The sequence below is a fragment of the Capricornis sumatraensis genome, chromosome 9 (genome assembly GCF_032405125.1).
Source record: "Capricornis sumatraensis isolate serow.1 chromosome 9, serow.2, whole genome shotgun sequence".
NCBI lineage: Eukaryota > Metazoa > Chordata > Mammalia > Artiodactyla > Bovidae > Capricornis > Capricornis sumatraensis.
Window position 1 is genome coordinate 68,455,061 of NC_091077.1, and position 14,467 is coordinate 68,469,527.

General features: G+C 44.9%; 2 protein-coding genes across 4 annotated transcripts in view; one reads left to right on the forward strand and one right to left on the reverse strand.

Annotated features, from left to right (window-relative positions):
• The window catches only part of CYFIP2 (cytoplasmic FMR1 interacting protein 2), a 109,626-nt gene that overhangs the window by 42,772 nt on the left and 52,387 nt on the right, over positions 1 to 14,467 (forward strand). For all 3 annotated transcript variants that reach the window (XM_068981260.1, XM_068981261.1, XM_068981262.1), the window contains 4 exons: positions 2,066 to 2,174; positions 4,233 to 4,352; positions 10,247 to 10,446; positions 11,691 to 11,778. In XM_068981260.1, coding sequence (XP_068837361.1) covers positions 2,066 to 2,174; positions 4,233 to 4,352; positions 10,247 to 10,446; positions 11,691 to 11,778 — 517 coding nt within the window. The remainder of the gene's footprint in view (positions 1 to 2,065; positions 2,175 to 4,232; positions 4,353 to 10,246; positions 10,447 to 11,690; positions 11,779 to 14,467) is intronic.
• Positions 13,708 to 14,430, reverse strand: FNDC9 (fibronectin type III domain containing 9). The gene has a single exon (XM_068979972.1). The coding sequence runs from the start codon at positions 14,428 to 14,430 to the stop codon at positions 13,708 to 13,710; it is 723 nt and encodes a 240-aa protein (XP_068836073.1).

Genomic DNA, 14,467 nt, shown 5'->3' on the forward strand with positions numbered 1-14,467 from the left:
TTCCTGGGTTCGAGGAACCCATAATAGTACTGCCAGCAAAAACCTCTCTCTCTATATATATAGTTACATACACATATGTATCTATATATAGGGTAGTTCTCTTTTTTATTGGAAATCCAAATGTACAAACCAGACATTTCAAGGATTGTTACATTTTTCAACAGTCAAAGACTTTTGCTTTCAACAACTTGAGTTTTTCTCTGATGTATTTCAGTCAAGAGTTGGTTTGGTGATGGTTTAGTTGCTAAGTCAAGTCTGACTCTTATGACCCCATCAACTATAGCCCGCCAGGCTCCTCTGTCCATGGGATTTCCCAGGCAAGAAATCCCAAGATTTCCCAGTGGGTTGCTATTTCCTTCTCCAGGGGATCTTCCCAATCCAGGAATCAAACCCACATTTCCTGCACTGGCAGGCGGATTCTTTACTGCTGAGCCACCAGGGCTCCCCAAGAGTTGGTGTACAGGTACACAAGTGTCTGTTAACACAGAGTGTGCATTACTGAAATAAATGACGCTTAATGATGGAAACTATAGAAAGCATATACTTAGGGTTTCAGAGAAGCGTAGAGAATGCAGCCTTTCACAAAGAAATGACTTCACAAAGATCTGGATTGGATTGAATTGTATGTGGTCCGTCCAGAGAGCTGGGCGTCCAGTTTCTCCAAGATAATTCCAGTTATCTTCAAAATATGCTGATCCCTTGTCTGCATAAACAAACTCAGACTTGTCAAACCCTGAGTCCTCTATATATCCTTATTTAAAAGAGGAGTCTTGGTCTATATCCCTTCTTATAAGACCTGTGGTTTGTCAAAAATACAGGAAGTTGGGAGAGATTGTGAGAAGTTGGAAGAGTCAGAGAGAGTGCCAGAGGGACAGAATGATCTAGATCACTGCTGTCCATCAGAAATGTAATGCAGGCACAAGTGTAATTTTAATAGTCATATTTTTAAAATTAACAATACTACATTATGTAATCTATGATATCTAAACTACTACAGTTTCAACATGTAATAAGTGAAAATTATTAAAGAGATAGTTTTGTTGTTTTGTTCTTAAGTCTTCAATAGCTCGTGTGTATTTTATACTAATAGCGCATCTCAGCTTGGACGCACCATGTTTCAGATTCTTGGGGGCTCACCCGGTGGGTGGCTGCTGTTTTGGACAGTGTAGATTTAGATGATGTCACTTTCCTGTTTAAAACCTTTCAGTGGCTTCAATTACACTGAGAAAACATTTACCCTCTTTACTGTGGCTTGTATCATCCCACAAGGATCTGGCCCCTAGACTAACATTGTAAATTCATTTTTGCACTATGCTCTCCAACACACCCCACCCCTTATCTACACCTTCCCTTTTTCTCAACGTACCAAGCTAATCATGCCTGAAAGATTCTTCCCCCAAATCTTTCCATTTTTAGCATTTGGGTCGCTGTCCAACAGGACCTCTTTAGAGAGACTTTCCATGATAACACCACATGATCCTGGCTTGTTATTTTCAGAGCACTTATTGCTCTGCAATCCATGACTCAGTGTGAAAGATAATAATAGAACATCTAATTCATAGGATTGTTGTGAGATTAAAAACGACTATGCGCATGTCTATATGCATGCCTGGTGAATAGTAAATACTATGCAGGTATTTACTATTATCTAACATTATTGTATTCCTCAGCTTATTTATTTATTATCAGTCTCTTTTCACTAGAACCCAAGCTCCACAAGGATGGGAACTTTGAAAGCTTGGTCCCTAGACTGTTTCCTGGGTGATACTAAGCAGGCACTCAATTGCTTTTATGGTAAAAAAAAAATAAAAGGGAAAAAGCAGCTCAACTTCTGTGTTGCCTGTCTTTAACATAGAAATTTCATTTCACCTATTGAGCTTTTCCAGCTGAAAAAATTTAAAGAACTTTGCTCTACAGCAGAAAAAAATAATAATATTTAAAATATCTAACATAGTGCTTTATGGGTAGAACCTATGGTTCGAAATACATATGGCTGAGTGATTGAACTCCATTCACTGTCATGTTTACTGGTTTACTGGCCTTATTTCACTTTTATCCTTTCCAGCGTCCTGTTGGATAAACGTTTTAGGGCCGAATGTAAGAATTATGGAGTCATCATTCCATACCCACCATCCAACCGCTATGAAACCCTGTTGAAACAGAGACACGTTCAGGTATGGAGACAGGTGGAATGGGCGGGAGAGAGGGGCTGTGATGTTAGCCTAGAGATCAGAAATCAGGACCGCGTATCATCTGCCCTGAGTATTGCCCTGTGTGGTCTACTGAGCACAGGGATAATCCAGCCTCAGAATCTTACCAAGAGGCATTGGGCTTCCTTTGGTTCAAGTTCTAGGCTTCTCAGCCCATCTGCTGCTCACCTCAGTTGAATAGGGGCCACCAGAGCCTTTGAACACCCATCGTGAGCTGCATATCAACTCTGAATATTCCCTGGAAGGACAGATGCTGAAGCTGAAGCTCCAATACTTTGGCCACCTGATGTGAAGAGCTGACTTATTGGAAAAGACCCTGATGCTGGGAAAGATTTAAGGCAGAAGGAGAAGGGATTGGCAGAGGATGAGATGGTTAGATGGCATCACCAACTCAATGGACATGAATTTGAGCAAACCCCAGGAGATTGTGGAAGACAGAGAAGCCTGACATGCTATATAGTCCATGGGGGTCATGAAGAGTCGAACACGACTTAACGACTGAACAACAGTCTCCTGTTGAACTTCAGCCCACCTCCTTCTATCCCTGACTTTCCCATTATGGTATAGAGTTAGTCTCTGTTACAGTTTGACCCATGATATAGACAAAGTGCTGCCAGGAGCTCAGAAACATATCCCTGCTTAACAGTGTTCATGGGAGCCAGGCAGACAAAACAAGAGATGCTTTAGCAGATCTTAAATCCTACTACTAAGCCCTGTCAGTCACAGGCAGTGAAATGACCTTCACGCTGTGATTTCTGTGTGCTTATCCTGTGGTTCACATGTTCCTGGAGAAGACTTGGGTAAAGGGGAGCAAGGCTGAGGCTGAGAAAATGCCCTGGATAGAGAGGAGAGGAATTTCCCTGAAAAACCTGGAAAGTCCCACTGCTCTGAGAAATCCATGCTCGAGGAATCGTAAGAGGAAAAAGCATTTGCCATCTGTCAACATCGAAGGCTCCATGAGAGCGTCTCCTTCAGCCTCTCAGAAGATTCCATTACCAGTGCAGCTAGAATTAGCCACAGGATGTTAATCCTGAGGGCTTTATGTGTGCAGAAGATGGCTATAAGGAGCCTTAGTCAATTAGTAGAAAATCTCTCCCAAAAGGGAAGCAGGAAAAAATAAAATAGTTGAGAAGAATCCTTAGGCACATAGCAAAGTGCAGTGCACGCAGCAGGTACTCAATAAATGCTTATTGCTGTCTACATAGCATCTGTAGTCATGCCCACGTGAACCCCGGTGGAAATTAGCCTGAGCTATATTTTCCATCCTGTAATCAGCCCTTCTCCTCGTGCTTTTAAATTTATCCTCATAAAGGTACGCAATAGGCCCTTGCTGGGGTAGGGGAGGCAGGGGCACACGGTGACTCTGAACTGCACAATAGGATGGATGCAGGAAGAACCTCAGGGTGAGATTCAAGGATGTCAGCATTGCATGGCTGCCAGAGCTTGCCGCAAGCCTCTTCCTAGAGTCTGAATGCACCATATTCTTCCTCAACTTTTTATTTATTTTTCTTCAACTTTTTATATTTTAAACCTACAGGATAGTTGAAACAATAAGACAGTGAACACACATATATACTTTATAGCCAGATTCATGATTATTCATGTTTAGTCATGTTTGCTTCACTTTTTCTCATGTATATATTATTTCTCATAAATACAGTAAATATACTTTATGTATTTATAGAATATGTAATGTATAAAAACATATTTATATGTAAATAATATATTAACATATTTTTTAATATACATACTTTTTTCTTAGCCATTTGAGAGGAAGTTGCAGACATCATAACACTTTATCCCTGATACCTCAGCTCATATCTCCTAAGAACAAGGATATCCTCTTATCCGAATAGTACTATCATACTCAGGAAATTTAACAATACTGTTTTCTGCATAGAGTCCCTATTTGTCTTGGTTATGTTCTTTATATTTTTAGGACAATTTACTAAATCAGTGCATTGCATTTAGTTGTCATGTGCCTGTGTAAAATTTAAGTAACTTTCTCTCTCTTCCATGCAGCTGTTGGGTAGATCCATTGACTTGAACAGACTCATTACCCAGCGCATCTCTGCTGCCATGTATAAATCCTTGGACCAGGCCATCAGCCGCTTTGAGAGTGAGGACCTGACCTCAATTGTGGTAAGAGATGGAGGCCCTTGGGAATTCTGCCGTGGGACTCCTCAAACTAGAAGCCTTGTTGGGGAGTTGTTGGTAGCCTGGTACTGAGCTGGTTAAAGAGACGTGAGAGTCTCTTTCTCATCTGAATGAGCAGGGAAAAAAGAAAGACTTAAAAGGAATGAGAAAAATGTTACCTTCCTGATTGCCTGGAGAGAGGGAGTGGAGGGAGGTCTTGAAATCTCTAGAGATGGTCTATCCCGGGACACAGCTTCTCGTCCTTTAGGATTCTACAGATACAGCAAGTAGCTCGATGGTCCTGAGAAAGGAGGGAAGATTTCACAGTGGGGTCGGCTTCATTGGTGTGCAGTAGGTTAGAGCCCAGAGAGGCTGTTGACTGGTTTAATGCTCTATTGTCACCATCTTGGAATTTACAATCATTTTTTCTAATGAAAGCCCCCACCTTTTCATTTTGTGCTGGGACTTGGAAATTGTATAGTTGTCCCTGATGCACAAGTATGGAACAGGCATGCCCTCTTCTTTTATTAATCAGCTAATTCTCTTCAAGAATTAGAATAAACTTGGTTGATCAGTCTTTAGGTGATGAAAGGAAGATTTTAAAGCTTCAAGAGCAGATACAGAGAAGGAATGAGAGAGATAGAAAATCACCATTAGAACACCAGAGTAATAATGGTTGCAGGCAAGATCCCGTAATAGACGCTGAAATTAGTGGGCAGAGCTTTGAGAAGAGTATTTTATGATTCCCTTTATTTGGAAGTGTCCAGAGTATTCAAATTTATAGAGACAGAAAATGGAATGGTAGTTGCCAGGAAATAGGCAGTAAGTATTTAATGGGTACAGAGGTTCAGTTAAGGAGGTCTAAAAAGTTCTGGAGGTGGACGTCGGTGATGGTTGCAAAACTATATGAATGTACTTAGTGCCACAGAACTATACATTTAAAAGTGGTTAAAATGGTAAATTTTATGTTATGTATATTTTACCAGAATTTTTTAATTAGTCACAAATTAAAAAAAAAAAAAACTTTGAACAGAAACAGGATAGTTGCCTAGTTTCAAACTATCTCCTTCAAGATACTTACTAATTCCAAAGGGAAGAATAATAACTTTACAGTGAGGAAACCTGGGAGGCATCCTCTTAACCAAGCATGAAGGTTAGTATCACCAGTAAGAAAATATATTCATGCATCCCCTGAATTGGCTTCCCTGGTGGCTCAGATGATAAAGAATCTGCCTGCAATGCGGGAGACCTGGGTTCAATCCCTGGGTTGGGAACATCCCCTGGAGGAGGGCATGGCAACCCACTCCACTATTCTTGCCAGGAGAATCCCCACAGACAGAGGAGCCTGGCAGGCTACAGTCCATGGGGTCATAAAGAGTCAGATACAACTGAGTGACTAAGCATAGCACAGCACATATCCCCTGAATATGTATGCATAATGAAAAATGCATAATCTCAATCTAATTGGATTATATATCTAAATTGAATGGCATTCAAAAATGAACAATGCTTTTCAAAAGCACCCAGAACATAAAAGACAAAGAGAAAACTGAAAACTATTAGAGATTTGAAAAGACACGGAGACGTGACCACTCAGAGAAATGTGGGATAAGACCTTCATGGAAAAACGAGTGAAATTTGAATAAGGTCTGTCATTTAGTTCATAGAATTATATCAATGATAGTTTCCAACTTGAGGCAATTATACTATGATTATGTAGGAGGTTAACATTGGAGAAACTAGGTCAGGAATGTGCAGGAGGTCTACAGTTAACAGCTTTTCTGTAAGTCTAAAGTTATTTCAAAATAAAAGGTTTTTTTAATGGACAAAGCAGTTTTTAAAAAAGGGATCAAGAACTATGATTCTAGCATTAGAAAGACCTTGGGGTCCCAGTTCTGGCCTCGCCACTTCCTAGCTGGGTGATCTTGGGTGAATCACTTATCTTGTATAAAAACCTGTAGTACATGGAGGAAATATTAGAATCCACCTCATAGCCGTGTTTAAGGATGAAATGAGATAATGCCTGGAAAGGGCTTTGCATAGTCCCTTCCACTTGATGAAAACAGCTTATGAAGAAAGAGAGGCATATAGAAATTTTGAGCTGCCACAACTAAGACCTGGTGCAGCCAAATAAATAAAATGAATATTAAAAAAAAAAAGAAAAGAAAAGAAATTTTGAGCTGCAAATGAGACACTCTCGGGGTAGATTCTCAGCAGCATTTCCTAAGAGGATTTGACCCAGCTGCCCCAGCTCTGTCCTGGGTCACGGACTTTGAGAGACTGTGATACAGCACAATTTCTTCTAGGAGATCTACTTTAAGACATGGTTTTTTTTTTTTGGGGGGGGGGGGGTTTTGCCAAATGTTAGCAGTGATTATGTCCAAGAGGTGGGATTTTTGATTTTCTCTTCGTTGTTTATCTTGTAGTTTTCCAATAATGAATGAGCATACCCTATGGAAAAACTGGTTTTAGTGTGTGGCGGGGGTGTCCATGGCCTCTTCCCAGTCCTTGAAAGGCACTGAATGTTCTTTTAGCCGGGAACAAAATCAAAACAAGCAGTGAGTTTATCAGGTGAGGGCCACGGCTATCAAGAGAGTAGCCCCAGTCCCTGAAGCCGTGAAGAGGAGAGCCACGGATGCTGTCTCCTGGGACGTCAGGAGGCCCCCACTGCCTTGGCTGAGAAGCTTCTGCCTCTTCTGAGAAACAAAGAAAGGAATGTGTTCCCCTCAGCCCTTCCCTCCACCTTGATGCCCAGCTGGGAGGATTGTAGAGATTTCATCAGTCTCCCTCCTCCTATGCAGCTGAGCAAATAGATTCTTGAAGGATCTGATGCCAGAGTTGAGAGCTGGCAGCCTGCAGTCTGTGTTTTGTTTAGGCTGCAGAGCATATTTGAAAATTTGAGCCAACATTTAACATTTGGGAGAATTCGAATAAAACTGCAGAAACCCCGGCAACGTCAGACTTGCCTTCACAGATGGCAACAATTGCCTAGACATCGCCATCAGCTGAGCTGTGCTCTCTTGGGCTTTGCCACAGGCCTGCTGCACTTCGTTCATGGGATGACCTAGTGCCTGAGTTTGAGATCCCTTCTCTCTGGGCCCAGACCACAGAGAAGGTTAAAGGTCAAGTGTGCTGACACCCGGGATTTCTGGTTCCCACAGAAAAGCTCTTTCCTCTACCTCTCATAAGTAGCCTATTGGGTGTGCTGTTTCCCCAGTGCTGCTTCTCTGTGTTGCCCCCCAGTAAACCGGCTTTACTCTGCAGAGCTCACCTCCCCTCTGAAGGCACATAGACCGCCCTTGGGGCCTTCTAAACCTCTGTGCCTTGATGCACTGAGCCCTGCACTCCCGGCAGGCAAGTGCCCACTTCGGACTGAAAGGCTGGAAGAAACGGCTCATGCAAAACACCATTTGTGTTGCGTAATAAAAACTCCCGTGGCATGGCGGGGGAAGTAGACCTGCGTTTCGGGCATCCTCACGTCAGCAGTTGAGAGCTCTCTTCTTCGGTCTCTGATGCGCATTTGTGAGGCCGTTGAAATCACAGGATGGAAACTGTTTCCCAGTTTCTCACCTGCAGCTGTCTTCATGGTAACAGGGCACCCCCATGTGCTACGGATACTTAGTCATCTTAGAAATAAACTCATCCACATTCATCGCATTTATTTATTTACTTACTTACTTACCCATCCTAAGTGACTAGGAACAAAGATGCCATCTGGCTAGCCAGGCCCCAAAAGATGGAAGCAGACAGCTGATTCTGTATTTCTGCCCTCCGTATATTTCACAGTGCACAATCACTGGAAACTTATTCTTCCAACTACCGTTCCAGAACTGAAATCCAGACTTTGGCCTTTTCCAAGAGATCAGAGGCTCTGCCATCACTTACCCCATTCCAATGCAGTAACAAACAATGGGATGCCATCCCATAGCCAGTCCACCTTTATCCAGCAATGGCTCTCCAATTTGCCATGCACAGCCCAGCCCAGGCTCCCTCCTGCCCCAGCTTGTCTCACTGCAGCCAGTTAAGTCTACAAACTTTGATCCGGTATTTTGCCCCCAATTTAGAGCCACCAAATCTGAATTTCGGAGAGATGAAGCTCCAAGATTAGAAGTGTGGTCTGGTTCCACCACACTGTGGAAATCAACCAGAGTCAGAGGGGTCCTGTGTCTGGTGAGAATAAAACTGAATCCCTGATGCAAGGCTTCCTCCTGTGACTGTGAACAGTTGGGCTCCATGTCCCAGGTCTTACAGCTGGCCCTCTGACCGCCCCACCTCCTGGCTACACTCTGGGGAACAGCCATTGCCTATGTCCTTTTAGCTTTTAGGTTGTAAAGCCATCTTTACTGTTCAAAGGACTTTCTCGGTAATTGCTTATTTATTCCAGGAAGCTGCATCCAAGGGCCAAATACACATGGTTTGATTAGAAGACCTAGGAGCACATCCTAAACCCTGTTCTATATTCCCCTATGACCTTTATTGAGCGAGTTATTTCTCCCTCTCAGCCTCAGCCTACCCCTCCATGAAACAGGGAGTCATACCGATCACAAAAGATGGCTTAACCACTGCAATATAAGAGTGTTCCAGAGCATTATAGGGAGAAGGCAATGGCAACTCACTCCAGTACTCTTGCCTGGAAAATCCCATGGGTGGAGGAGCCTGGTAGGCTGCAGTCCATGGTGTCTCGAAGAGTCGGACACGACTGAGTGACCTCACTTTCACTTTTCACTTTCATGCATTGGAGAAGGAAATGGCAACCCACTCCAGTGTTCTTACCTGGAGAATCCCACAGACAGGGGAGCCTGGTGGGCTGCCGTCTATGGGGTCACACAGAGTCGGACACGACTGAAGCAACTTAGCAGCAGCAGCAGCAGCAGCAGAGCATTAGAGAGGGAGTACTTCCTTTCTCTGCACAGGTTTGTGCTTTGATTCTCTTTGATAGCAATTCAGTGAAGAACTAAACCCAGCCCAAAGGATTTTACCTTCTTTTTACTTCCAGGCAAATGCAGTGACCTGCTATGTCTGGATATTATCCACTCTGGTCCCATTCTCTGCCTGAAGGTGGCATTCCAGATGACTAGGGCGTATAGCTCATGCAAGTCCTTGGTCCATGGCTTGCAGCCAAACTTTTGCCAACATGTTTAACCAACCCCTGTGTGATTAGGGGACACAAGAAGAGTCAAGAGGAGGAAACATTGTGCCCCCAGATGTCAGAGCCCAACTTCCTGGATTTGAAGCCGAGTTACTGCACTCCTTAAAGCCTATTTTCTATATATATGTATAAAATAAGAACAGCCATCATGCTGACTTTATAAGGGGGTTTTGAGCATTAAGTGAGTTGATACATATTAAGTGCTTAGAATACTCCTTGGCATGTATTAGGTTGAACCATAAGAAATTACTAACATTGGATGCTGTTTGACATAAGAAACTAGTAGTCTCACATGGACCAACCCAGTGTTAAGTACTTACCAGGTGGTAGCTCTTTTGCTTGCTTTCTGCAGGATGGAGCTAGACCCTCAGTCATAGATGGACAGTCACAGTTTTCTTTTACTTTACTTGCGTCACTGAGGGACAGGCGTTTTCCTTACCAGCATAAAAACTGGAAAGCAAGTCGTTGTGCTTTTCTCCCCGAGGGAGTGCAGATGAGGGATCTGCACATGACCTGTGGTCCCCTTCTGGGTACAAGCATGCATTCTCCCTTGGCATGGTCTGGCACTTCCTTCACTCAAAAGAAAGGAATGTTGCCACATACTACTGCAGGGGTCCTAGTCCCCATACCAGCAGTTACGAGGTGGTCTGAGGGGCTCTTGCCTGCAGGAAAGGCATCTGGCAGGTGGCAGTGCCGGTGTGCAAGGCGCATATGCAAGTCCTCAGCAGCCTCGGGCTCTCTCTCCGGGCAGGAGCTGGAGTGGCTGCTGGAGATCAACCGGCTCACGCACCGGCTGCTGTGTAAACACATGACGCTGGACAGCTTCGACGCCATGTTTCGGGAGGCCAACCACAATGTGTCCGCCCCCTACGGCCGAATCACCCTGCACGTCTTCTGGGAGCTCAACTTCGACTTCCTCCCCAACTACTGCTATAACGGCTCCACCAACCGGTAAGGGAGTCTCAGTGCAACTTGGCCGGGGGTGGGGGGTGCGTGTGCGCTGAGTCACTTCCGTCTCTGCGACCCTATGGACTGTAGCCCTCCGGGCTCCTCTGTCCATGGGTTTCTCAGGCAAGGATACTGAAGTGGGTTGCCATGCCCTCCTCCAGGGGATCTTCCCCACCCAGGGATCGAACCCTCATCTCTTATATCTCCTTAATTGGCAGGTAGCTTCTTTACCACTAGCGCCACCTGGGGGCAGGGGCAGAAGCAGCCAACTCTCTCCAGAGGAAGCTCTCTCAGTATCGTCAGGGCCTGGCTCATGACTAGCTTTGAATAAGTATGTGCCAGATGCAGGAAAGGGCCTGGGAAGAGTCCACACACTTAGCAAGATGGACTTCCGGTTCTCTAAAGATCTGGGACTTTCAATCCTCTTTAGCAGAGATCTGCCAACTCCAGCCCACAAGCCACCTCTAGTTGTCAACTGTTTTTGTTCAACCCATGAGCTAAAAATGGTATTGATATTTTTAAATGGCTGGGGGAAAAAATCCAAAGAAGAATTATAATTTGGTGACAAGTGGAAATTATTTGACATTCACAAAGTTTATTGGAATTCTGCCATCTGTGCTCATTCATTTACAGTTGTTTATGGGCGCTCTCATGCTACAGCAGAACTGAGTAGTTGCAACAGAGACCATCTGGCTTGCAAAGCTGAACACATTTGCTGTCTGGGGCTTTATAGAAAGAGTTTGCAGCACCCTACTCTTGAGGAAACCAAACTGGGTGAAGGATCCTGGAAAAGGCTGTGCTCAGGCTCAACTCATTCTCAGCTTTCTTGACCACTGTTCTCATCAGCCATAACCCCAGAGTTGAGCCTGTGAACCTGGACTACTATGTTCCCTTTTGTTCTCTGTGACCCCGTGGACTGTAGCCCGCCAGGCTCCTCTGTCCTTGCGGATTCTCTAGGCAAGAATGCTGGAGTGGGTAACCATACCCTCCTCCAGGGGTCTTCCCAACCCAGGGATTGAACCCAGGTCTCCTGCATTGCAGGCAGATTCTTTACCATCTGAGCCATCAGGGATGCCCTTATGAAAAGGAGACAGGGATTAAATGGGAGTTTGTCACAAGAACTGTATAGGCAATTGCCTAAGAAACAGTGTGGTCACCCCTGGTCAGGAAGGGCTCCCGCTCCATAACCTGTGAAGAATAATGTTAGGACCCAGTTAACTCCTGCCCCATCTCTTTCCTCCTCCTAGTTTTGTCCGAACTGCCATTCCTTTCACCCAAGAACCGCAGAGAGATAAACCCGCCAACGTCCAGCCTTATTACCTCTATGGGTCTAAGGTGAGTGGTCTTGCCTGTGTCCTACTTCTGAGAGGACTAGTGAGCAAAAGCAAATAGAACAGTGTTGTCCGAAGCAGAAAGGCAAGAAGCGTGGAGATAAAGAGGCAGCAGTGAGGTCCAGGCAGAAACAACTATGAATATATCCATCTTTATTTGTTCACAACTAGCAAGACTGGGGGTGAACGCAGACCTGGCGAGGCTGGGTTCTGGGTGGGAATGGGGAAACAGGTGAGAGGGTCTCCTTGTCTTGGCATCACATCTCCTCCTGTTCTCGGTTGATTCATTGTCATATCGTCCTGCAATTCTGGGATTTTGTGCTCCATAACTATGAGGGATTTGCAGCCAGGAAGCAGTTGGGAAGGTGGAACTTTGAAGGAAATCCCAGATGGCCAAAACTACCTCTGAGAGGTCTCGTCCTTTCTCTTTGCTGCTTGGTTCACAATGCCGATCCCAACACTAATGAAGCCTCCCAGGCGGTGTCTGTTCTGGACCTTAAGTCCTTTGCCAATCATTAAACAGACATTCCTTAAGCCCTAGAACATGCTGGGCAGGGTCTCCATACTGGAGATTTAGCAGAGATTGAAGCAGACGCATCTCCACCTTCCTCCAGTTCTGTTTCCACCCTGGGGGGTGAGCACAGGGGATCACCCTTCACACAGATTCACCAACACCTTGACGTATATAGGAGATTTTCTCTTAGCCTGCAGGTTTGTGTGGGAGAACGCCATGTAAAGAGTGTAGAAACAGCTAAGAAGCCTAGGTTCTTTTTTGTGACAGATGAAAAATGACCACCTCTGACCCCATTTTTCACAACATAAGCACAGATGGACTTAGAAGAAATGACTGGATAAGTGTAACCTGGTTAGACAAGGCACTCCTCTAGGTATGGGAGCCCTAGTTTGGGAAGGTAAGGAACCAAGATGATTGCCCATCACTCGGGCCTGAAGGTGGAGAGCAGGTGTCTCCTCCAGAGCAGCCAGTCCGGTCAAGGCTGCTCTCTCAAGGCACCCTTCCAGACAGCCTTGTGGACAGTTCACAGGCATGGCATGAATCAACAGTGGCTCACAAAGGGACTCCCTTTTCTATTCTCTGTTAAACCTTGATGATGATATCAAGGAGCAAGTCTTGAGTTGGTGTCAAAATGTCTTTAATAGCTCTCCAACAATTGCTAATCTCCCTTTTTATCAAAGAGAGCAGGCCCTAAGCTTAGAGTCCTTAGACGGTAATAGTATCCAAGTCAAATTTAATATGATTTTGTTTTCATTCTGCTTATTATGTCTCTTTTCTTCTATTTATTATAGCAGAAGGGTGCTGGTTTTTCATTTGGGGAATAACATGGGCTTTCTTTTAAAATAAGTTTTTTAAATGACTCAGTATAAAGAAAATGCATTGTTAATAATAATACAGATAGTCTGTGGGTTAAAAAAAAGTGAAGATGGGGTACAAGTGCTGTGCAATTTGCTGAATTAGAGTATTTTGGTGTGCAAAATACTCTAGAGCAACGTTTCTCACATCTTTCCAAAATAATCCCCCCATCCCTGTAACAGCGAAGGAGCCTGGACATTTGCCTCAGCTGACTGAAAGTGTGACTAAAGAGTCTATCTTCAATTAACTCAACAGTTTCCTTGAAGTGTGTTTTATTTCAGTCATGTCAGTTTCCATTTCTAACCCATAATATACTAATGGTTGTTTTAATTTTAAAATAATGCTTTATTTTCTAACTGAGCCCTGCTGCTCTAGATGGACCCTCCTAAGAGATAGCATCTTCCTCCCCTTGCCCACCATGGGGGTATGTGTTTTCCAGCTTGAAAGGCTTTGTCAAAGGGCACTCATCCAACCAAGTAGTTCACAAGAGCTCAGTCATTTGAGGGAAGATGAGTGGGTAGTCTACAGATGCATTTTTACAGGAGACCTATTGCATGGAGGCCTTTAAGCTACATGATGTGGGCTGCCTCCTCCCCGCCTCTCACTACCCAAAACAAGGCAATGCAGCCTGACCACCTCCTCCCTCTGCAAGGCACCCGCATCAGGGGCATGCTGGCCAACTTCCACTGCGGCAGCTTCAGCTTCTGGTTCCGCATCTTCTCCGGAGTTTTTGTGTGGCAGCTCCACCAGGGGGAGCCCCTGCAGGCCTTCGTCCCCCTGACCTAGCCCCGGGGCCTCCTCTGGCCATCTCACCAGCCCATTGGCTTCCTCCATGTGGCCGGCTCTGTAAGACCATCGAGGTTCGTGGCACCGGATGCACCAGAACTGGAGGCAGATGAAGGCTAAGACTGCCGTGAAGCAAGCCAGCAGAATGGCCATCAACACCCAGAGCGAGATCTGGGGGTCCACCAGGGAGCTTCCAGCGGCCAGTGGAGTCTTATCCAGGGTGTGGAACATGGTGCAGTAGTGCCTGTAGGGGAAGAGAATCTTCTTGCAGCTGATGCACAGGAAGTAGAGGGTGGAAGGGGTGAGGTGTTCCAGCACCACGGAGCTGATTGTTCGAGGCACCTTCTCCTCGTGATGGAAGCTGTAGCGAAGATAGCCAGAGAAGATGCTGTTCCAATTGGGCCTATACATAATATGGTAATAGTCCTCCAGGCAGGGCTCCGAGGACGACCAGGAAATGATGGCTCCCGTATAAGAAACGTTCCCAACCTTGATGTTCATCTCGATTCTGAAACCAGAATCAAAGTGAATAGTGACA

Excerpts from the sequence above, each read along its gene's own strand:
- FNDC9 (XM_068979972.1), bottom strand. The coding sequence starts at position 14,430 with ATGAACATCAAGGTTGGGAACGTTTCTTATACGGGAGCCATCATTTCC.